A 24,287-nucleotide genomic window follows, 5' to 3' on the forward strand; every position below is an offset into this window, starting at 1 on the left:
TTGGAGGGTGTGCTTTTGTTGCTTTTCTTTATCACTTTATCCATTTTTAACATCAGGTATAATTTATGTATGGTAATATCAAACCCCTTTAGATGTACAGTCTGTAAGTTGTAACAAACTTACCCAGTCTTGTAACCAACACCACAATCAAGACAGAGGACATTTCCGTCATCGCTAAAAGATTCTGTGCGATCTCTTCCCCCCAACTTAGCCCCTAGCAACAACTTTTCTGATTTCTGTTCCTATAGCTTTGTCTTTTCCAGAGTATTATGCAGAACCATATAAAATAGTGTGTAGCCTGTGTGTATGCTTTCTTTCACTTAACATGAGGTTTTTAGACTCATCCATGTTGTTGCAGGTAAAAGTAGTTTGTTCCTTTTTGTTGTTGAGCAGTATTCCATTGTATGACTAGATCTCAAATTTTTAAAAAATGTATTCACCTTTGATAGACCTTTGGGTTGTTTCCAGCTCGGGGTGATTATATCTAAAACTGCTATAAACATTCACACACAGGGCTTTATGTGGGCACAAGTTTTCATTTCTCTAGGAGTGGGATTTATGATTATGTAATAAGTGTACACATAACTTTATAAGAAACTGCCAAGCTGTTTTCCAAAGTCGCAGTATCGTTTTCCATTCCTAACAGCAGTGAATGGAAGTCCTAGTTGCTCTGCATCCTTGGCAGCACTTATTACTGTCAGTTGATCTTTTTAAAAAAAACATTCTAATTGGTGTGGTTTGGTCTGCATTTTCCCGATGACTAATGATGTCAAACATCTTATTTGCCATCCACATACCTTCTTTTGGCAAGTGTCTGTTTAAATCTTTTGCCCATTTTTTGAGTTGTTTGTTTTCTTATTATTCAGTTGTAAGACCTCTTTATATATTCTAGATGCAAATCCTTTAGCAGTACATGTTTTGCAAATGTTTTCTGCAGGTCTGTGGCTTGTTTTTTCATTTTCCTTACAGTTTTTTTTTGAAGAGCAGACATTCTTAATACTTATAAAGTCTAATTTATCATGTTTTTCTTTTATGGTTGGGCTTTTTGCTTCTTATCTATCTTTCCCTAATCCAAGGTTACAAACTTCTTCTGAAAGTTTTAATGCTTTAAATTTTTAATTTATGTCTCATCCATTTTGAGTTAATTTTTGTATATGATGTGAGGAATGGCTCAAGGCTGATTTTTTGCATATAAATATCCAATTGATTAATATGGTTTTTAGAAGAATGAAATTACCTAAGGTATGCTAAATGCCCAGTGCATAGTCAACACAATCAATATTAATCTTCTTTATCTCCAGATAATTATAGCTCATCATTTTCCTGGCTATTCTGAGCAAGACTGGGGAGATGGCTCTGTCTGCCATCTGGGATGAATCTGTACATTCCCATCAGGGACTTCTTATAAAATTTAGAGGATCCATCTAATATTTAATTTTTTAAATTTAAGTCAGGACATGGCAGTGCTTACCTCCCTTATTATGAAGATTAGGTCCTAAAAAATCAAATTAAAATGCTTGCTAAAGACTGACCCTCTTCATGGACATCTGGAAGTAAGAATTCCCAAGCTATTCAGTTTTATTATTCAAATATAAAGATTGCTGCACACTGTCTATGTATGCAGAAATGCTTCTTTTCTTTTCAGCTTAAGAATTGTGAAGACCTCTTGAATTTATTCAGGGGCTGACCATTTTCCCAAATCTATTTGCCTGCAATGTGGTTATAACACAGCCTATCCCATCGAGTAAGGTTTCTTAGGCTGCAGCTCTAAAGTCTGATCCTTAGCTGGAAAGAGAGGTCTCACTTCTAAGAATTCACAAAGTGTTCATAGAAGGACACACTGCTCTTTCTAGGAAATACTACATTATGTTTTCTCTTATTTGGGCGTTCGTCACTGCTGACGTAGCCAAGGAAAATCATAGAAGGGAATGGCTTATAAAAATATTCACAGTATACAGAGGGAAGCTGGGTGCTTTTATGCCAGATTTCTCCTTCGTCCACAGATGTGAACTGGGGCTCCTCCACGCAGGCTCTTTCCTACGTGAGTGCTTTAGACAATGCTCTGGAACTAACTACAGTGGAAGACCATGTGAAAAATTTCAGGTAAAACTGGCTTCTCAGGCATCCTGGTGTCATTTCACATTAGAAGTAGCTTTCCTCTATGGGAGACCAATGCACTAGTCACACACTTCATGGATATATTCTAAGATAGGCAGTCTTACAAAACTGCCACATTTTCATGACAGCACCTCCTATGAATGAGCGCTTCTTTTCTTCTACTCTGAGCTGTGCCCACCCCCAGCTATAATCTCTCATAGTGCTGGCTGTCACCTTCCATGAACAGATAGAGAGGGGATCTCAGTGACATGATTTCAGAGAGATGTCCCCAAATCCCTACACACATTAATCATTGTTGCTGTCTCCATTCAGCTTACGGCTTTGTGGCTTACTGAATTCCCTTAGGAGAAGTTACACTCTAAGTTCTTCATTAGTTATATCTTATTTTGAATGGAACCTCAAACCACAAGCTTTGAAAGGAGGGTGAAGGAAAATAACATGAAAATACTGGTTGGAGAAGGACTGGTTGTATTGGGGATTTGGGATAGGGTATTGTCCAGAGGAAAAAGGCAGGGGGAACCGAAGACCACCTCTTCCTTACTTTACATTTTTACTGTCACTAACTAAACTAAGAATACAAAGATGGCAAGGTTCGCAGGAAGTCACGATGATTCAAGACTTCTAGTAAGAAACCCAAGAAACAGGAGAGCAGTTGTCCCATTTTGCCAAGGCTTCTGTACCAGCCCATTCCATTGGGGTGGTTCTGGGCTCACAGGCTTCTCGCCATGGCCAGTTCTCACACCTTCTCTTCTCCACTTCCAGGCCCCAGTGCATTGTCTTAACAGGGGGACCCATGACAAGACCTGCTCTCTTGGATATAACTCACGCCTTCACCAAGAACAGTGGCCTTTGCATCTGCTGTGAAGTCTTTGTGGTAAGAGCCACTTCATCCCCTGAAGGTGCTTTTTCCTCCCTGCTCACTTGTGTTCTTTTACATGAGCCTAACAGGTACACACAGTGATAGGAGAATGGCAAGGCAGTTTGGACAAGGACGCTTTTCCTTGATTCATATATCAAGGACTAGCAGGGGCCCATGACCCTGAATTTAAATGAGTGGATGAAATGTGTTTCAGATTTCACAAGAGACCAACTAGAAGTGATAAATATTTCTAAATGATGGCCTTTGAGTCAAGAAAAAGAGAATTGGCTCAGAAATCAAATGAAAATATTTGGGGTGATAACTGTCCCCAGAAATATGAAAGGATAGAATGAGCCAGAGAGCACTATTATATAGATTAACTGATGAGGAGAGAGCCAGACAGAATGGCCTTAAATGAAAGCAAGTAGAATCTAGATTAAATATTTGGGGCTTCCCTGGTGGCGCAGTGGTTAAGAGTCCGCCTGCCGATGCAGGGGACACGGGTTCATGCCCCGGTCCAGGAAGATCGCACGTGCCGCGGAGCGGCTGGGCCCGTGAGCCATGGCCACTGAGCCTGCGCGTACGGAGCCTGCGCGTACGGAGCCTGCGCGTACGGAGCCTGTGCCCCGCAACGGGAGAGGCCACAACAGTGAGAGGCCCGTGTACCGCAAAAAAAAAAAAAAAAAGATTAAATATTTGGATAAACTTGATGACACTACAGATATCTAGGGAGTTAAACCAAGTTTTCCATGCCTTAGATAAATATTCAGAGCTGAATGAGTTCCTTTTTTGTTCAGAAAGTATGTGGTAGACTAATGATAACTTATTCATGGTTTTCCCAGGAGGTATTCAAAGTAGATGCTATACATTTAACCATAATTATTGACCAATCATCAATCTATAAAGTGAGGAGAAAGCATTAAAATTATAACAAAATAATAAGTCTAAATTCTCCAAACCAGCTACTTCTACTTGTTTTTGCAGTGTGCTCTCACGTGCTCTCTCTCTCTCTCTGTGTATGTCTCCCTGTTTCTCTCTCTCTCTCATGCTCGCATACCACTCAAAATCCTCAACAGTGCCAGTGTATTATTATTGTACTTACCTATTCTTCAAAGTATTTTCCTACAGTTTTTCTTATTTCAATCTACATAACAGTCTAGTGAGGCAGAGAGGAAAAGAAGCCCTGTTCTCACTATACTGATTAGAAAAGCGAGATTCAGGAAAATTAAATTATGCACAGGGTCACATGACAAGAAAGTGACAGAGCCAGCATATCGGTCCAAGTCAACCAATTGTGCTCTGTGTTACAGCATAAGGAGAAAGCCTTAGCAGACTTGTATCCCTGAGAGTGCTGTTAGAATCAGATACCACTCCCTAAACTTCCAATACTTGACAGGGGAATAGGGCTGTCAGGAGGCTACGTAACCCTGGGGCCAGCCGACTGTGCAATGATGCAGGGGTTAATTCACCACATGTCATCATGACCAGCACTTAAGCATCTTTTTACACTTGGCAATACTCTAAATGCAATATGAAGCAAGATGGTCATATTCTCTTTCCTCTAAGTGCTTATATGATAGTAACTCAAACAATATAACTTAATGTAATAATCCCGTAGGCGGTAGAGGGAATCCTACTGACTACATAAGATTGACAGGTTAAGTAATGACCAACAGTGACTCCAGAGGATTTTTTAAAATCTTATCAAGCACCCTTCTCTCAGCTTTGGTGCCCTGGATTAATGGATTTCATTTTGGCCAATAAAATACAGGAGCCAGTTTTGATGGAATAAGCAGTTTGGGGGTTTTGTCTTCTCTAGCAATTTAGAGAAAACTTAGTTTAGCAGGCAATAAAATATCTTTAGGACAGGAGAAATGAACTTGGAGTATAAACAGTCATATATTAGCAAGGGAGAAAAGGTCTTTTTATAGAGATGAGATATTACTTTAAATTAACCCTTTGCTGCTTTAACTGTAATAAAAAACAGTATGATTCTGAAACACCATTTCATGTGAAATAGGTACTTAGGTCTGTATCTCTAATGGCCCTGGTTGTTTGACATGTATATTGGACCACTTTATACATCACTGTGCTGGTCCCTCTGAGTAAGGCCCAAGAGCCTTGCTCCCAGGTGCTGAGGTTCTCTTGGGGACAGAAAATAGTTACTGTATCAGTTAATGACTTTCCAGTTAGCTACTCTCTGTGAGCTCCTGGGGCTGCAGATGCTGTCAGCAGTTTTCAACTCCATGCTCAGTTGTCAATCATCTTTGCAAAGAAACAGATGGAAGGGGATGTAGTGGAAGTTGACCTACCATTAAATTTTTTTTCCCAAAAGCATAGTGGTTGGTGGTTAGGCCAACCTTGTGGCAAAGGTTAAACGGTAACAATGATGTTGAGAGAGAACAATTTAATTTTTAACTCTAGGAAGCTCATGCTTATGGACTTCTGAGACACACAGTCAAGTTCTGAATCACTGTTTTGCCACCTATTAGCTGTGAGTCCCTTGGGCCCATAATTTATTCTCCCTATGCCTCAATTTTCTCAGGTATAAGATGGGCATAATAATGATGCTGCTGCTGATGATATGATGATGATAGCACCTACGTTTGTTACAGAGTTGTGAGAAATCTGTAAGATAAGCTTTCTAGTAGTCAGCTCAGTGTCTGTCAAACAGTAAATGCTCAATTAATTTTAGTTGTTACTGTTGATAGTTATTATTATGGTATATTTTCGATATACCACGGTTAAACATTTTCATTCTGAAAATATATCCCCTTCAACAGAAACCTAAAACACCCTCTCTTAGAGAAACCAGGTCCAAACTTTGGATCTTGGACTCTTAGGTATCCAGTGGCTTGATCAGGACAGAATAGTGAGATACGCACTCCCACCCAAATAATCACCGAACACCAGGCTCTGTGCTCCATCCCTCTGGTGAACTCCAGTTACTTGAAGTGCTGACATGAAGTGCCATACACTACAAGGAAGAAGCAAGACTCAGAGCTCAATGGCATTTCGATGCTGGCGCGTAGACAGAAAACATATGCCCCCAGCTGCCATTTCCTGCAAAGGGGCATTTTTAAAGGACTAGACATTGTAGCCCTGGAAGCTGCTGAAGTTGAAATTAAGAATTATTCTTTTGCTGGGCCCCAAGCCCGCACTGTAGCCTTCCAACTATTCAACTAACTCTTACACTCACCCATTAGAGCCTCTTCCTACCTCTTGCTTTATTCTACTAAGCCTAAAGATTTCAAATGAGGGACCCCTCATCAGGACAAATTGGGGGATACTTTTTAAGGAATCCAGCTTGGTAACTTAAAATAATGTCTATTCTTCTCCTGTAAATTACCTTATAATAAGTCAGTGATACACTTATATCCCAGAAGCCTTTATATTCAACACGTAATTTTCTTTTTCTTGTGTGCCTCACTCCTCTCACCATATGAAGACTACGAATAGGATTCCACCTTCTAGCACCCCTTCGCATTTCTGAGTATAGCCAAGTTCAGTGGGTTCAGCAACAGGCAAATATTAAGTCAAGGGTTGTGATCTCCACCAATTCTACCCTGTGTACCATGGCTTAAAAAACACTGCCTTTCTTTGTCAGTTAGTCTCCTCACTTATTCATAGTAGCTGGAGAGATAGTAAAACCAATCATTGCAGATTACTTAGTTTGGACTTATGTACCCTTAATTCTTCGGGTACACTACATTCAGTTCTAAAAATATTACACTGTCAGCTCATCAAGTGAAAAGGCATCGTGCTTCAGCAGTCACTCACCCATATACTTCTCAGTGTTGCATTTAAAGGAAGGTTGTTTTTTTTTTTAAATTAAAACAAATATACTTTAAAGACGGAAAGGTGGCCCAACTGATCTGGGATTTAAAATGCCAATCAGATAAAGTCATTATTGCCAGAAAGTGCAACACTTACTTCTTTTCTAAATTTTGTCTTAAAACTGCAAAAGGCTTTCAAGTTTACAGTGGCATCTTTTATTAAGTACATTGTGTTGCGTTGGCTGAAAAATAAAGATTTGTTTTTTAGATTGCTTCTATTTTTTATTTGGAAGCGTTAAGAAAAATATTAGGTTGAATCATGTGAAATTTACATTTTTGGATGTCAAAAGCTGTTGAATATTGGCAATTTCATATGACGAAACTATAGTCAATAAAACAACACCCATATTCTACTTCTCCTAATTAACAACAGTTAGCATTTTTCTTAGATGCTTCCACTCACTTTTCAAATGAAATAAACCACTGCACATCAAGCTGAAGTCCCCTTTATAGCTGCTCAGCCCCAGGGATCTGTCTCCAAAGGCAATGTTATCTGAGTTTGACTGATTTTCTTCTAGTCATTTCACCTATGTGTACCAAGATGTAGATCTATTTTGATTAATGTTTTCCTACTCATTAATATTCTTTAAACCTTGGTTGTCCTGAATAACTTTTGAATAACTATTCAATAACCTTGAATAACTTTTGACCAGCTTCCTCATATAGATCCCCTTTTAACAAGATATCATCCTGTTACCCTTTCTCTCTCTCTCTCTCTTTTTTTTTGTTGGAAAATTTACAAAATATCTTAATAAAACCTAAAACTCTCTTTGAATTCGAAGAATCTCTTAAGAAAATTAGCAAATTCAGATAAGACAACCAACTTTTAACTCTACAGCTTATGGAGGGCAGTTCAAGCATAGATAACCCAGGGAAAACAAAAATTTTCATTTTTTTTTTTTCTATTGTCATCCTTCTTTTAATCTCAACTTTCACCTCCATCTAGAAGAAAATGCTTTTTTTAGATGAATTTATTCTCTTATAGTCATTAAGTCTCTGTCATGATGTTAATAAAATAATGACATGACAAAACATGGGAAGAATGAGGTGACCTATGACTGGGCACTAGGATGCATGGTGAGATGAAATATGCACCAAATCGGAAAAGGAAAAATTTTTTTCCCACAGTTCCAACCAGAGAGGCAAGGAAAGCAAAGACAGAGCAATAAGACTCTTAACGTTTTAAAATATAAGAGTTGGAAGGAACACTGCATTTGGCCCAAATTCCTCTATTTGATCCCAATAATATTGGAAATCCTTTGCAAATTCTTTTTCATAATATTCATTTATTTGAAGTAGTGTCACGTCAGTTTCTTCTCCAGACTAAATAATTAGAATTCCTTTACCCCTTTCTCAATCGATGTCAAAGTTATAATACATACAAAAATTTTACAGCTTCTTTGTTCAAATCCTGAATTAATTTATATACACATATTTTGGATCCTAACTGAGCTAATCTCTATAATATTTTAATTGGGTGGTTAAATTCATTTTTGTGACTATGACGTATTTGAATGTTGAATAATTATATTCCAGTGTGTCTTCCCTTTCTGTTAGTTTGCTTTTTCCATACTACATTTGTATTGTAGCCTTGCCTCACATTAATAAGTGTGCTACAAGGATATTATAATTGCTTTTAGCCAAGAGAGATTCTACGTGAAATATTTTTATGACTTCTCAATATGGCAAATTTAGGCATTAAAGTAAATCTCTCTGTCACAATTAATGTTTAATTTGGATTTTTGTAATATTAATAGATATATATTAGACTATATTTATTGAAATAAATGCCAGTTTTCCCAGGGGTTCAAAGTCATTGTGGTACAACTCAATATACTCATAGTCTGATACCTTTCCTAGCTGTTGGTTATTCTTCTATGTCATGGTTGTTGTTACCATTCGGCTTCGTTGAATAAAATATTTCTTCTTTCCTTTGCAGTTGATGGTGTCTAGGATGACCAAGAAGGACTAGTGGTTGAAATGCACTGACAGTTAGAACCCTGAGCAAAATTTGATCTATAATGACATGTTTCCTCAGGCTAGGTCTTCTGGTTTAATAACTATCCTTCCTATGCCTTTACCTTCTCCATCTTCATTGGAGATTCTTATTTTTTAACTGTAATGTAAGTTATCCAAACTGTTTTGATATGTTGGTAAGTTCTAGAAAATGTTCTGGTAAAAATAAGTACAAAAGGGTTTCCCTGGTGGCGCAGTGGTTGAGAGTCCACCTGCCGATGCAGGGGACACAGGTTCGTGCCCCGGTCTGGGAAGATCCCACATGCCACGGAGCAACTAGGCCCGTGAGCCATGGCCGCTGAGCCTGCGCGTCCGGAGCATGTGCTCCGCAACGGGAGAGGCCACAACAGTGAGAGGGCCACGTACCGCAAAAAAAAAAAAAAAAAAAAAAAAAGTACAAAGAAGAATCTGACCCAATTTAAACAGAATGTTAAAATGGAAGTGACCCCAGAGAATACTAGTGTTGTATAATAGACACATAATATGTGCCACAAATGTAATTTAAAATTTTCTAGTAGCCAATTAAAAAAAGTAAAAACAGGTAAATGCAATGCATCCAGAGTATTATCATTTCAATATACAATCAGTATAAAAGTGTTAATGAGATATTTCACATTCTTTTTTCATACTAAGGCTTCAAAGCCCAGTGTATGTTTTACATTTCCAGTACCTCTCTGTATGGACTAGCCACACTTCAGATGCTCAATATCAACATGCGCATAAGGGCTAATCATACTGGACAGTGATGGCCTAGATAATTTTCTTATTGTTATAAATGTGGAGCCCACATTGAGAGAAAACAAATGGCATACCCAGGGTATCAGCTAGACGTGCCAAGAGCCAGATCTAAACCCTACACTCCAGCTCCCAGTTGAGCACTCTTTCAGCTCTGTTGTAGAACAGACACAGTGGTGGAATAAGGTCTGGGACTTCAACAAGATTGTGAACACTCTTTCATTATAATAAAAATCAACTTTGGATGAGCACTTACTATATTCCAGACATCATACTAGGTAGTTTATCATGACTGCTTGAGATGACCTTGCAGGATAGCTATTTGATCCCTGTTTCCAGAATAACTTATCAAAGCTCAGACATCATTAACTACCTCCAAAGTGGCCAAACTTAGAAGCCAGTTCTGTCTGACCACAAAACCTGGTATCTTTTTCATACACACCACTCTCCAGTCCAAGACCCTCTAAGACTACAACTCCAAGCATGATCTGAGGACGAGCAGCACCTGTGGCATCTGGGAGTCTGTTAGAAATGCAGAATCTTAAGCCCCATTCCAGCCCTGCTCACTGCCTTTCACCAAGATCTGAGGTGGTTAGTAAGAAATCTAAGACAATTCAGTAGAATACCAAATCTCTCTATGAATTGAAAGAATTTCCCAGGAAAATAGTACATTTGTACCTTTGTCAGGCACATGGTAGATAATCAGAAATACCTTTGGGATTGATTTGAACAGCGCTAGCTTGGACATTTAAGGAAGAAGAAACAGGAACAGAAATTTTAATTAAAATGAGTTTCCAGAGCTCAAATCTTGAAATTATAAAATGCTTCATCTACCGCTGCAACACCTGCCTCCTTCTCTCTTAATCTGTTCTTCCTATGCCATAGGTATGTGAATTTCTAATCCCACCAACTTCACTGAGTAGTGGGAAATGTTAATTCGAACAGGAGTATGTCAACATTACACAGGGAAAAGTGGTACAAAGGCGTCTTCACCATACACGAAAAGCAACGAATGGGCCTAATAGAATTGTCAAGATGTGGTAGTTCCTGCCAGGATTTGCAGCTCACCATACTTTGGCTCCCAAGAGTGCTGTCGCATTTCTTGAAACTGGGCTCTAGCTGAGATTTCCTTGGTGTTCCTAAATGTGGCTCTTGCTTTTGAGTCGAAGGTTGATTGTGAATTTATCCTGAACTTCTTCAATCACATTTTCAGTATTTTTCTCACGTGCCATGATGCCCTCAGCTCTTTCTTTTGACATGAGGCAGTTAATTAAGTAGGTGCTAATACATCTAGACATTCTGCATGGAAACTGAAAACTGTGAGCAACCCAGGTCCTCTCCAGAAGGTTGAATTTCTGTGAGTCCTGTTTAGTGAGGTGTTTCCCCCTCTTTCCCATTTCTTAAGTCAATGGGGGCATTGCTGGCTATTTTTGTCCTTTAGAAAACAACAGCAGCGTGATGTATAATAGCAGGGCTTCTAACCAATATTTGATTGTGTCACGCAGGGACCGCGCAAGCTGTGTGTTAAAGAGATGAACAGCGGCATGGCAAAAAAGCAGGCCTGGCTTATAAAAAACAAAATCAAGGCTTTTTATGCAGCAGTGGCAGCATATTGTTTCAGGGACGGTGTCCGAAGTCTCCTTCAGGTAAGGCTGGCACTGAGGGAATGAGTACAGAGGCAAAAGACAATTAGCACTCCGTTTTAATGAAGTTCCCAAATGGAATGGCTCCAGTTGGGCAGACTAGCATCAGAGATCAATGCAGATGGTGAAGGAATTCATTTTGAATTCCTGGGGATAGGCAAAGCTAAAACAGAAGCAGAGAGGTTCTATTACAATGAACTATGAGTGATTCACTGGAAATGGAAAATGAGGTTGCCTTTGGCCAACAGCATATATTCTGTCCCCATACTTATTGAAATGCAAATTTGTTCTGATCGTTGACATTCAAGATCCTATTAAAACTTCAAACTATTTTTACATCTCACACTGAATATAGCAATGCTCAAGTCAGGCATTCTTTTCCTTTTTTCTTTTGCAAATGGTGCGAGGGCAGCTGCAAGACTGGACTAAATAAATTCCTGGTGATCCCAGGCATAAAATCTCCCTCTCCTCCTAAATTATTTCCAGAATATTAAATAAAATGTAATAATATCTGTGGTTCAACACTAAAGCCCACAGTCCTTCCATCTTTTCTCCCTTATTCTTCCCTTTTTTCCTCACCTTCTATAATAAATATATAGAGTCCTTCCCTAGTTCTGATTTTCATAATTTAGAATGCCAGGGAATCCTAAAACAATACAAGAGAAACTCAGAATTATAGGGCTTGGTTTTCTAATAATTTGGGCTTTAGTATGGTTGGAAAAACCTGATTCTACATATACTAAATGATGTATTTAGCTTTTAGAATTGCCACCTACAGGAGTGTCAAAATTCAGGATTGCTTCCAGGTAACTCTGATGGCTTATACAGGCAAGAAAGAAAACATGTTGATTAAATTGTAATATTTTGGAGAGTAAGAGTATTTGATGCATTTCTGTCCGCAGAGAAACCATTTCTGAAAGATCCAGTACCCCCATGAGTCTCTTTTCATCTGTTTTTAATTTGATAAACCACAGAAATAGGTGTCATTGCAAGATGCTGATTTTTCTTTCAGTAGTGAGTTACTTTTCAGTAGCTCTTTGGTTAAATACGTTGGGAAGGTTACACATTTAATGTAAAATTATCATGTAAGATTAGTAAAATAATAAATTTCAACTAGGAATGAGAGGACAGACACAAAATAAGAAGAGGGAGTGAAAGGACATTGGTATGGAAAACAATTCGTATGCTAATCCAGAAGAAATTGTAAAAAATTTCGACAGTGCATAAAGCTTGTTCACCTGAAATTCTTCAAAGAAAAATGGTGGAGCACAGAGGGGTCATGACAAAAAGGGCAGGACAGAGTGGCATTAAAGGGAAGCAACGACAACTACAGCATTTTGAATAAAGAAATTATGGCATGAATGACCACATTCCCAAACTGTAGTCATGGAAAAGACTATATCTATACTGCCGTGCACCTGCCAGGAGCCAGATGACCGCTCTAAGAGGAGCTGTTCTGCTACCTGTACATTTCTAAGGGCAATACACCAAATGTGGTGGAGGCAAAGTTTATTTCAGGAACCCTCCATCAATGCCGATCTCTTTCCACTTGCTACTGTCCCCTCTAAAATACCCCCCTCTGATCATTTGTTTCACTCTTAACATAACCCAGAATATCCTTCCTTCACTTCCACTGCTCTCCTTACCTTTACTTGTCAATATCTAACCAACCTGCAAGATCCAAAACAAATGCCACCTCTCCCATGAAACCATTCATGAATCCTTAGCTGGAATTCAAATTTTCTTCCTTTATGCTTCCATATGATTTCCTACTGCATTTGCACTTGAATTATAATTATTATATATCTCATCACCTCAACCTTATTCTAAGCTCCTTCAGGCCCAAGAATATGCCTCACTACTCTCTCACAGCACCTAACACAGGACTGTGCAATTAATAGGTGTTCAGTAATATTGCCGGATTAAATTTAATTAACTGGAAGCCGTATTCTGTCATCTAATGGGGGGAATGAAACTTCTGATATGGAAGATGGCTATTCATGTTACTGTCATGTAAGAGATTTAGGTTCTGGAAACATAGTTCAGTTATTCTTCAATAAATAATGTAAGTAGAAGTTTCAGCGATCCTTCTATATAAGAATTTTCCAAACATGCATTTTATTGCTAATGACATTATGGATATAGCAGGTGGAAATGAGCTTTGAACCACTAAGTTACAACACGCATACCAACAGATAAGCCGATCCTCACTTGACTTTAAATTATTGAACCATTTTAATGAGTGTATCAGAAGAAATGCAAATGACTGCTAATTTAGAAAAGCTTCATTTCTGTCATCTAAAATCCATTTATGGCTGAGATGATTTAGAACTAATCTTTCTATTTTATGCTTGAGTACAGGCATGAAGGACATGCACTAAAATGTAATCTAATCTTCAGAATCTTCAGAACATTACATCAGTGCTCTTTTGGACATTATTTTTCACTTGCAGTGGTAGTTTCCTGGCCTGGTAAGGATTGCCCATGTGTTTATCTCCTCTGTTTAGGCCTCAGGCTTAGGAAGAATGAAACCAAACACTCTGGTGATTGGATATAAAAAAAACTGGAGGAAGGCTCCCCTGACAGAGATTGAAAACTACGTGGGAATCATACAGTAAGTGATGGCTTTCAAGACATGCTCTTGCTTATAAAGCACTAACCAGGGCAGTACATAACTGACACTGTTGTACAGAATAAATTGCCTGAGAAGAAGACATTCCCCTGGTACTCTGAATTCTTTACCAAAGTGAGAAAACACTGCCAATATAATAGAACTTGAGGGGATCAACTGAATTCAAAGTTTAAACTAATGATCCCAATGCTACCCGACCTCCAAAAGTATATAAATACACAAAGTATTACCTGGCTTGGTTCCTTCTTTTGAGTAAGAGAAAACAAATTCTACACATACAGAGAAGCTCAGGGTGTCCTCAGTGACCATTCTAGAAAATTGAGCCTTTCTTCCAGGCCTGAACATACTTAACCAGCTTTGTCTCAAGGGGGTCAATGTTAGCTACCCCTAACAGCCATCTTTTGTGTCAACAGCTCTGAAAATGGAAGATTTCCTCTGTCTGGGTTCTGACTTCGCTCTGATTTCATACCACAGGGCGGAGAACGTGCTGAGAGGTCTGGCTGCACTTAAAAGTCCATAATACACAGGAAAAAAATCCTCATCCCTGCAAAGCAAGCATATACACAGTGCTCCTTATACTAGGATCTGTCCTCCGGCCCCTGCTAGAATGAGCATCACATTTACCATTATTTGGGGGAGATTTAGGGAACATAACAAAAGTATTCTAATATTAGTCCTATCAAAAAGAAGCATAAGAAAATAATTTTCATCTTCTGAAATTATATGCATTACTGACCAAACAAACATTCACTTAACAGTCCTCTTAACCTGGGGAACCCATGTATTAAATGTATCCTCCTGAATTGTGTTCCCTAAACATATAAAGGCTGGATGCCACGTGCTGCTATCTGGCTCCTGCTGGTGCTCTAAGTTCAGTAGGTTAAGGCTAAACCAGGTGATCAGGGACAGCATTTTGCCAGGCTTAGCAAACAGCATTTTGATATATTTTAAATCACAGTCAGTTGCTGACTAGACATTCTTAGAAATGGATTAGATCCACACTCTGTCATCCAGATTCTTCAGTAAAATGTTGTCCTCACCTTTGGGAACAAAAAAGTGTGGAGCAAATAGAAAGAAATATGTGAATCTTCAGTCAAAGAGTCCATCAGTTGATACAAAATTATTTGAGTTCGTCTTCCAAACTCCCTACCATCCAAAACATTCTAAAAATTCAAAGGACCAAAATAATCAAACCCAGTAATATCAAGCTGAGGAGACTTCTGGCTTTTGTACCAAATTAATGATTGGTCTTCTTGGTAATAAAGTTCAGTGTTAAGGTGGCTCAAATTTGTAATAGTATAAAACTTAGCTGGTTTGGTGAAGTTAAATGACTTTATTATGACAGCACTGGGGTCAATACAGAAGGAAGACAATCAGACATCCATGTCGTATTTCCCTTTCTAACTTTTTCGTTCTGTTCTGTTTTATGATGTAAAGCACAGTATTAGTATTAACGTAAAGGGGTATCACTACAATAGTACAATATTTTACCATTTTTCTTTAACTAGTAGATTTTAAATTTCTGTAATATTCTTAAGTATGGTTTAATTTTAATTAAAATAATTTTAATGACTTAAAACAACACAAATTGTTAGCTTACAAATACATAGGTTGAAAGTCTGAGACTCAGAAAGAGAATGACAAATACCATATGATATCACCTATATGTGGAATCTAAAATATGATATAAATGAATGTATTTACAAAACAGACAGACTCATGGACTTAGAAAACAAACTTAGGTTTACCAAAGGGGAAAGGGGGTGAGGGAGGGATAAATTAGGAGTTTGGTACTAGTGGATACAGACTACTATTTATAAAATAGATAAACAACAAGGTCCTGCTGGATAGCACAGGGAACTATATTCAATATCCTCTAATAAACCATAATGGAAAAGAATATGAAAAAGAATATATATAATATATATATATGTATATATATATATATATATATATATATATATAAACTGAATCACTTTGCTGTACACCAGAAACAAATAAAGCATCGTAAATCAACTATACTTCAATTTTAAAAAAAAGCTCAGACACTAACTTCCTGAGCTGGAATCAAGGTGTGGGCTGAGCTGTTTTCCCTTCTGGAGGCTCTAGGAGAGAGTTCCTGGGCTTGCCTTTTCTACGTTCTAGAGGCTGCCCACTGCTCACGGCCCCTGCCTCTATCTGCAAAGCTCTTGACGGGTCAAGTCCTTCTCACACCACATTATTCTGACCTCCTCTTCTGCCTCCCAATTTCACTTTTAAGGACCCTTGTGATTACACTGGGCCCATCCACATTATCCAGGATAGTCTCCCCATCTCATGGTCCCTAACCTAATCGCACCTGCAAAGTCCTTTTTGCCATGTAAAGTAACATATTCATAGGTTCCAGGGATTAGAATGTGGATGCCTTTGGGGATCCACAATTATTCTGCCTAACGCAGAACCCAGATATTTTTTGTGGAACACATTGTCTATTTTTTATAATCAAGGACACCTCAAACAAGATTTATCCAAAATTTACCTTGTGGCACTTTTGCTAGAATGGATCTATTTTTTTAAGTGAAGTTCACTTACGGTTCAAATTTTGAATGGATATTCATATTATACTGAACTTATATCACTATTTGAAAATTCAGGTCTACTTTGGCTAGAGACTTGTTTGCATATTGTGAGGCAATCACAAACTGCACCGTTTCTGGGAAAGGACAACCGAACGGAAAGGTTCCTTGGGCTTCGTTCAATCCATAAACGATTGAACAAAGGAACTCCCAAGGAGAATATTTCAAATGAACTCAAAGTACTAATCAGTTTGCCCAATATTTAAGGGCAAAGAAAAAATGTTCTGCGAGAACACAGTTAAAAGAGCAAGGCTTTCTTTCCTCCTAGATAATCTAATTCCATTGGGTTGGGTTTAGAGAAGGCACAACTGCCAATTTCAACAGGATAGAGTTGCCATGAAAAAGTGTTGCTTTAAATGGTCTCTCCAAAGTCAATGATAATAGTTCCCTAGAGGGACTGGAGACATTTTAAACTGGGAACTTGATGTCCAAAACGTTGTAGGATTCCTCCTCAATGGGTAAGAGGTTTGACTGATAAATTTCAAAGGCTCTGTGCAGCCTTGAAACTTCTGTACTAAATATTTCAGCAATTGTTTTGTTTACGGTAGAAAAGAATCAAGTATTTTAAATAATCAAAATTCTAATCTTAATCAAAATTCTAGTTGACAGTATTGTTTGAATAAGAGTTAGTTACCTTTACTCAAAATACATTTTTAAAAGACATCGAGGGAAAACAAACAGAAAAGGCTATCAGCTCCTGGCTATGTTTGAAGGTGAATTTTTGGAGTTTAATTACATTAAAATCCTAGAAGCAAGTTCAGTATTAGTCCAAACCTTGAGGATTAAAGGAGTCATTTAAATCACTAACCATTTTGCTTCCACTTGCAGTGATGCGTTTGATTTTGAGATTGGTGTTGTCATAGTCAGAATCAGCCAAGGGTTTGACATCTCCCAGGTTCTTCAGGTGCAAGGTATGTATTTTCTTTATTCAACCAATAGGCATTCATTGAGCACCTACTCCCTGCCTGGCATTGTTCTAGGTTCTGGGGATAGCACAGTACCCAATACAGACAAAACCCCCAACAGTGCAGCTCACGTTCTTGTGCTGACACGAGGTGTGTACACTTTCCCCGTGTTTTCCTCATTGCTAATGCAAGTGGCCTTTGTCCTGCTAACCAAAAATACAGAATAATTCAGGGCAGATATCAATTATTCTTCTCGTCACAAAACCACAAAGCTAGTGTCACTAAAAATAAATACCTTTGGTAAAATAAACTGCCAAATTGATTTTTGCAAGATGTTTCAGAAAATGAAGATTGTTTCCTCAGAAAACCATGTATTTTGCTTTTAAGAGTCTATGATCTGGTTTGTAGCTAACATGGAAATGAGCCTGAATGTATCATGCTGTGAATCACCAATCTAAGTCAGAGGCAGAAACGCTAATTCAGTTTAGGGATTCTGCTTTTTTCCCTGTAGAGGATTCCATATATTACTTGTTTAGTCTTAGAGTTTAAACACATCCTCTTGTGTATGGAGTGAAGGACACACCTAAAGAGTCGCTAAAATATTAAGATAGACCTCTAATCCATTACTTATCTCTTTAGCTAAACTTCACAATAGAGTCCACTGACAACATGACACTAAAACAGAAGGTACCTCTTGTGTACCAGGCATGGTGTATATGTCAGTGCTGGGTAGACTAAGACTAATAAGAGTCTGTAATCTCAAGACACTCACAGCCCCATGATGAAAATGGGTGTACTGTTAGTGTGATAATAGGGTATTATGGGAAAGAGAAAAGTGGCACTTAACTCCAAAAGGCTTCCTGGAGGAAATTACCTTTGATTTTAGATCTAGTGTATGAGAAGGAGTTAACCAGGCAATGTTGGGAGAGAGAAAAATGAGAGTTTGAGCAACAGCATTCCTGGCAAAGAGGACAGCATTAGCAAAGATGTGAAGACACAGGAATATGGAGGTGGGGTATATGGGCAACCGAAAGCAGATTTGTGTAACTGAAGTGAAAAGCATGGGGCTTCCCTGGTGGCGCAGTGGTTAAGAATCCGCCTGCCAATGCAGGGGACACGGGTTCCAGCCCTGGTCCGGGAAGCCCCCTTAAAAAAAAAAAAAGTATGAAGCAGACAACAGTGAAATATGAAGCTGCTGATATAAGATCCTGATTTTAAAAGGCTCATTTGTCATATTAAAAATTGTGGGCCATATTCTACAGACAATGAGGAACTGCTGAAGAGATTTAAGTGAGGGAATAATATGGTGAAATTTGAGTTTTAGAGCTCATACTCTTTCAGTTACATGAGGTACGGACGTGAAGAGGACTAGAATAGAGACAGAAACACAAATCAAAAAGATTTTTGTAATAATCAAAGCCAGAGAAGGTGACAGCCTGGACTAGAGCAGCCTCTCTCAGGGGATGGAGAAAAAAAGACAGAGTACGTTGGAGGTACAAAGAGCAGCATTTTAGGTTTGATAGGATGTGTGGGATATGGGAGAGGGAGGAGTGAAAAAATATCCTTTGGCTGACAATGAACGGTGGTGCTACCAATGGAAATGGGAAACACAAGAGGAAGAGCAGGTTTAATGAAGAGATGTCTGGTTCAGTTTTAAACAAGGTCCTGTGGGAAATCCTACCAGAACTGTCCAATAGGCATTTAGACAGTCCTGGTCTTGAAGGAGAAATCTGAGCTGGAGATGTCGATTTAGATGTTTTGGGTCAAACTGTGTCCTCCAGGATTCGTATGTTGTGGTCCTAACCTCAGAATGTGACTGTATTTAGAGACAGGGCCTTTAAAGAAGTAAGTAAGGTAAAATGAGATCAGTAGGTTTGGTCCTAATCCCATATGAATGGAGTCCTTATGAAAAGAGGAGATAGGACACAGACAAGCACAGAGGAAAGATCATGTGAAGACAAAGGGAGAAGATGGCCATCTACAAACCAAGGAGAGAGGCCTCAGAATGAAACCAACCCTGCCAACACCTTGACATTGGACTTCTAGTCTCCAGAACTGCAAGAAAATAAATTTCGGTTGTGTTCTGTCCAGTCTATGATATGTGTTATGACAGCCCCACCAAAATTAATACGAGACATCATAATTAAGGTGAAAATTGAAACTGTGACACTGGAAAATATAACCCCAAAAGTGTGTATAGTCAAGAGCCCCAAGGCACAGGAAAAGGGTCCCCAAGGAGGAGCAGGGAAGGAGTGGCCAGAAAAGTAAAGGAACCAGGAGTCTGTGTTGTCACGGAAGTCTTGGGAGCAGAGTGCTCAGAATGACAAGAATCATCAGCACTGTCAAATACAGCAAAAAATACCAGTAAAAGTGCAAATGAAATATAGTTGACATGGCACAGATAATCTTAGAACAATTTCTGTAGAGCAGTGTTGATAGAATCCCGAATGCAGTAGGTTTAGGAGAGAATATGCGATGATGAGGCAGAGAATGTGGGTGTGGCCCACCGTATGAGAAGTCTGGAAGTTAAGGAGAGGAATGAGGTCGAGGAGGGTTACTACAGGAAGACCTATAGACCTTAGAATGGGAGAAAGGCTTGTTTCCAGGCTGAAAAAGATGGGCTCAAGAGAGTAGGAGAGATTGAAGATGAGGGTAAAGAAAGATGACTATGGAGTAAGATCCTGGAGGAACAGGAAGAATTCAGGGAAGGGCATGAATGAAAGAGTTGGCCTAACACAGAAGAAAAATGCTTCATCTTCTAAAATTAGAGTAAAGAGGGGAGGATTGATGAAGAGGTATGTGGATTTGTAAGAGTGGTAAATTGAGGAAGATCATGCACAATAGTCTCAGTTCTATGTAGTTGGAGCAATTTTGCTAGCTGTCTGCTTTTTCTCTAGCGACAGTTGGTCTCCAGGGTAAAGGGTACCAGGGTTTTGCCGGATAGGTTCACAGAAAGGAAAAGCCTGCAAGAGATTTGAGAGTGCAGGTGCCTAATGGGTTCAGATTCTATTTGGGCATTTCACGATTGTCTCCATCCTAACAGAAGGGAACATGAGTGAATTAGGTGAATTTTTTGATGCAACAATTCTTTTCTTGCAAGGGAAGAGAAGAAAGAAGAAGAAATTAGAAATCAAGCACTTGTAAACGATGGAGAACCACTATCTGATATGTATACTCTATGATTTTGTATGAAGAGCTTTAAAAAATAAAACTGAGAGTAGAATCCATCCTATGCAAAACTGCAATATAAAGGTTATCTTTGGTGCCTTCGGCCTTCCTTTTTTATGCCCCTTTTCTTTTTCATGGACCCTTCATATCTCCAGGTCAGATATACTAATTCTACATGGTGTTCATGATTCATTTATATTCCTTCCTAGTAGAACTTAATACATTGTAGCAACAGTAGCTCAAATTTTTGAGCACTTATTATGTGCCATGTGTTATGCTTCATGTTCACATGTAACAGTTATCATCCCAACTACCCCATAAGGAAAATACATTGTCCCCATTTTACAGCTAATAAAATTGAGGCTTCCCTAAGATTCACAGTGCTAGTAATTAGTAGAGCTAATATTAAAACCTATGTCTGTTTGAAGCCTCTATTCTACCTTGCTAAAAGGAGAGCTAGAGAGGAAATGACTTACATAATGAGAAGCACTGGTAAAATCCGAGACGGAAATGGAACAAGGCTATTCCTTCAAAAACGCAGCATACAGGCTGCCTGACTGTGGTAAGACAGACATGATGTTGAGGACAATCACAAGAACCTAATATGAAGAGACCTGTTCTGTTAACCTTCTACATTTTACTTTCATTTTTCGGCCTTTTGTGCTACACTGTTTTTCCATCTAAAAAAATGAGAATGCAAAATACAATTTGTATTAAATTATACATTTGCATTTGTTTTGTATGTTGATCTCTTCAAGCTGACAGATGTGATGTAGCTCCCACCCCTCGCTGCTCCATCTGCCAAAATGCACTGTCAATTTAGTTCTATAAAGCAATACAGCAAGCAAATCCTGTAAGTTTCCGAAAGAATCCTGGCAGTGAACTGCATCCCCTTCTAATTTCCCAAGGGATGTATCTAACTTATATCAACTTTGATGTTTGAAATATTTTTGCTTCTTAGTCAAGAAAGGGAAAATGCAGTAGGATGCTAATAAAATAATTATAAGTACCAATTATCTAGAGTAAATGAAAAAACAGCGTTACACAAATACATGAACATGCAGAAAAACAACAGCATAATGATAGAAATTAACTTTACCCCACATTTCCATGCATTGTTTTGAAGTTACGTAATTTATGACACAACCCTCATGTTAGATTTTGAATTGGAAGAAATAAGCTTGCATTTCATTGTATTACGCTGTAATACAGGGCTTAATAAGAGCCTGATAAATCTTAAGTATTGCATTATAATATGTTAATGATAATCATCATAGCTTCTCCAAAACAGACACCACAGTGTCATCACAGATTATAATTTAAAGGAAATATTAGCAATTCAGAGTGCCCATATACTGTAGTTAATAAAGCAGTGAATAGAAATCAACTTTATAGGTAATTTACCAGCTAATGACAATTATTTCTATACTGTGTCTCAGGCTTATGTGAGAATAACTTTTTATGTAAATAAGATTGATGCTCATAGCATTATTACTTGTATAGTGCAGCAACTCATCCAGTACTGATGGCTGATAGTTTCTCTTAAGAAATCAATTTATCGCCTGACAACACAAAAAAAATGCAGTATTTCATATTGTTCACTTCCCACGGGTATTTAGCAAGTTTGCCAACTACAACATAGAGTCCAAATTGTACTGGTAAGAAATAACGTGATGAAACATGGTTCACAATATACTGCAGTCAAGTGTTCCATGTAAGTACTGCACGATTTATGACCACCTCAGAGCACGAGGGTTCTGCTGTGTCTGATAGAGTGGCTTAGCAAAATAAAGACAGATGGCAGTGTAGTAAATAATTACTTGATTGGAAGGCAACCACTGCAGGATTCCTTCCTGCCTTCAATTCAACTAGACTTCACCTGGGGTACAGCACATTGATTCATGTGAGCATTTACAGCTTTGAGCTGATTGATCAAGAAAGAATCATAATTTCATAATTAATAAAGAAAAAGGATGCTGTGAAGTTGGAGGATATGCGATTCCTCAGTGGGTTTCCTTGCTCTCTCTTTTGTTGTCAGATATTTGACTATTCTCTATCTTTCAGATTCAGACTGAACTGCAATGTGTAGACTCCTGCCTATTTCTAAAAGACATTGCTAAAAAAAGAAAAAAAAAGAAAGACTGGAAATAGACCATTCGAGGCAATCTTGACAACTAAACTGAATTTCAAAATAGTCACTCCAGTTGGTTACCATGCAATCAGTTTATAAAGGACTAGAAAATAAACTACTGTTCAAGTGGTTTTGGCATTTGCATGAGGATACACCTCGGGATTCACTCTTTGTTTTTCCTATGAGAACTGTTTTGGGGAACGTATGACGACTCAGAAACTCACTCTCAACTGATAGATCCTAAAAGTCTAAGCTTTTCCTTCCATCATTAGAACCTCTGGGATCCTCTTAATCTTGGCATGAGAGAAGGGCAGGCTTTTACTCTCTCTCCCTAGCTATGTGGCTTTGTAAATGTGATATAATATGAAACTAATATGCAAGATTCAGAGTCCCACCAGATGCCCAGGTGGTGGCCCTTTCCAGGGTAAGGAGCCCTTTCCTTCCTGCTCATTCTTCGGATTAATCCCACCTGTCCTACCTTCTGTCCCATTCCAGCCTGGTTTGTACCATCAGCTGCTATCGGCCCCTCTTTTTATAACTCTGTATATAGCATTAACTCTACTTCTTTCAAACATTGTCTTTTGTACCAACCCCCTTACATACACACATACTGTACACACTCCCACTCCTGACAAGAGTTCACATGTTTTTCTTCCTTTACAGAGATAATGCTGTCAAATGTTTTGAACTGTACTGAACAGAATTGAGCTGTTCTTTTATTTCAACAAACTATTCTTGAGCGATTATGGCGGTGAGCACTAGCAAGGCAGGGGCACAACTAAGAATGTGAGAGGGAGTCTGGGAAGCCTAAGCATGGGTTTTGGAATCAGACAGGCCTGGGTTCAAACTCAGCTATCCAAATGGGAATAATTATAGTACCTACCTCACAGATTTGTTGCTTGGATGAAAGGATATGATGGCTGCAAAGTATTTGGAATTGTACTTCCCACAAAATAAACTTTCAGTAAATGGTGGTAATGAAATATGACATAAGCTACCCTCCAGGAGTTTGCAGACTAGTGGGGTTATAATAGACATGTATCTTAAAACTCTATTCTATGTCACATAGTTATAGTTAGTGGAATAAAGGTTGAGGAAGAATATTATGGAAATATGGAGTATTACAGAAATTTCTCTGACAGAAATTTGAGGATGGTTTTTTCAAAAAGTGCATAGTGGGTATTTTTTCAATAGACAGATATTGGCAGTCAGAGCATATCACTGATGAACGACGGTAGAAGGATGAACACTACAATTGGAAACAGAAGACCTGAGTCACTAGCTATGCAACCTTGGACAAATCGCTTGAATAGTGTGAACCCAAGTTTCCTTCACAGCAAAATGGGGAGAATGAGGAGAATGCTACTAGTTCTGCCTGCATCCCAGTATTGGTGCTGGGATGAAATAAAATACTATTGGAAAGGGCACTGTGAATCCTGAACATCACAGTGTATGGTGGTGGTGGTGGAAACAGTAAAGAAATGAGTAGTTTTCAGTCAGCCTCGTGGAAATCAGTTTACGTCTATCTATTCCTACTCCCTTGCTTTATCTCTCCTGTGATTAATGGTACACTTTTGCAAGTCAGCTAGCCAGTACTTCAGTTGAAAGAAATGTTTGGACAAAGTCTAC

At 38.6% G+C, this 24,287-nt stretch overlaps 1 protein-coding gene and 1 long non-coding RNA gene across 4 annotated transcripts in view; one reads left to right on the forward strand and one right to left on the reverse strand.

The window, feature by feature from the left end:
* The window catches only part of SLC12A1 (solute carrier family 12 member 1), an 88,881-nt gene that overhangs the window by 47,434 nt on the left and 17,160 nt on the right, over positions 1–24,287 (forward strand). The window contains exons 15-19 of the mRNA XM_073800933.1: positions 2,004–2,103; positions 2,881–2,992; positions 11,070–11,210; positions 13,715–13,821; positions 17,283–17,365. Of these exons, the coding sequence (XP_073657034.1) occupies positions 2,004–2,103; positions 2,881–2,992; positions 11,070–11,210; positions 13,715–13,821; positions 17,283–17,365 (543 nt within the window). The remainder of the gene's footprint in view (positions 1–2,003; positions 2,104–2,880; positions 2,993–11,069; positions 11,211–13,714; positions 13,822–17,282; positions 17,366–24,287) is intronic.
* Positions 1–24,287, reverse strand: part of LOC117311094 (uncharacterized) — an 84,162-nt gene that overhangs the window by 14,022 nt on the left and 45,853 nt on the right. The window lies entirely within an intron of this gene.

This window comes from Tursiops truncatus, chromosome 2 (genome assembly GCF_011762595.2).
Source record: "Tursiops truncatus isolate mTurTru1 chromosome 2, mTurTru1.mat.Y, whole genome shotgun sequence".
NCBI lineage: Eukaryota > Metazoa > Chordata > Mammalia > Artiodactyla > Delphinidae > Tursiops > Tursiops truncatus.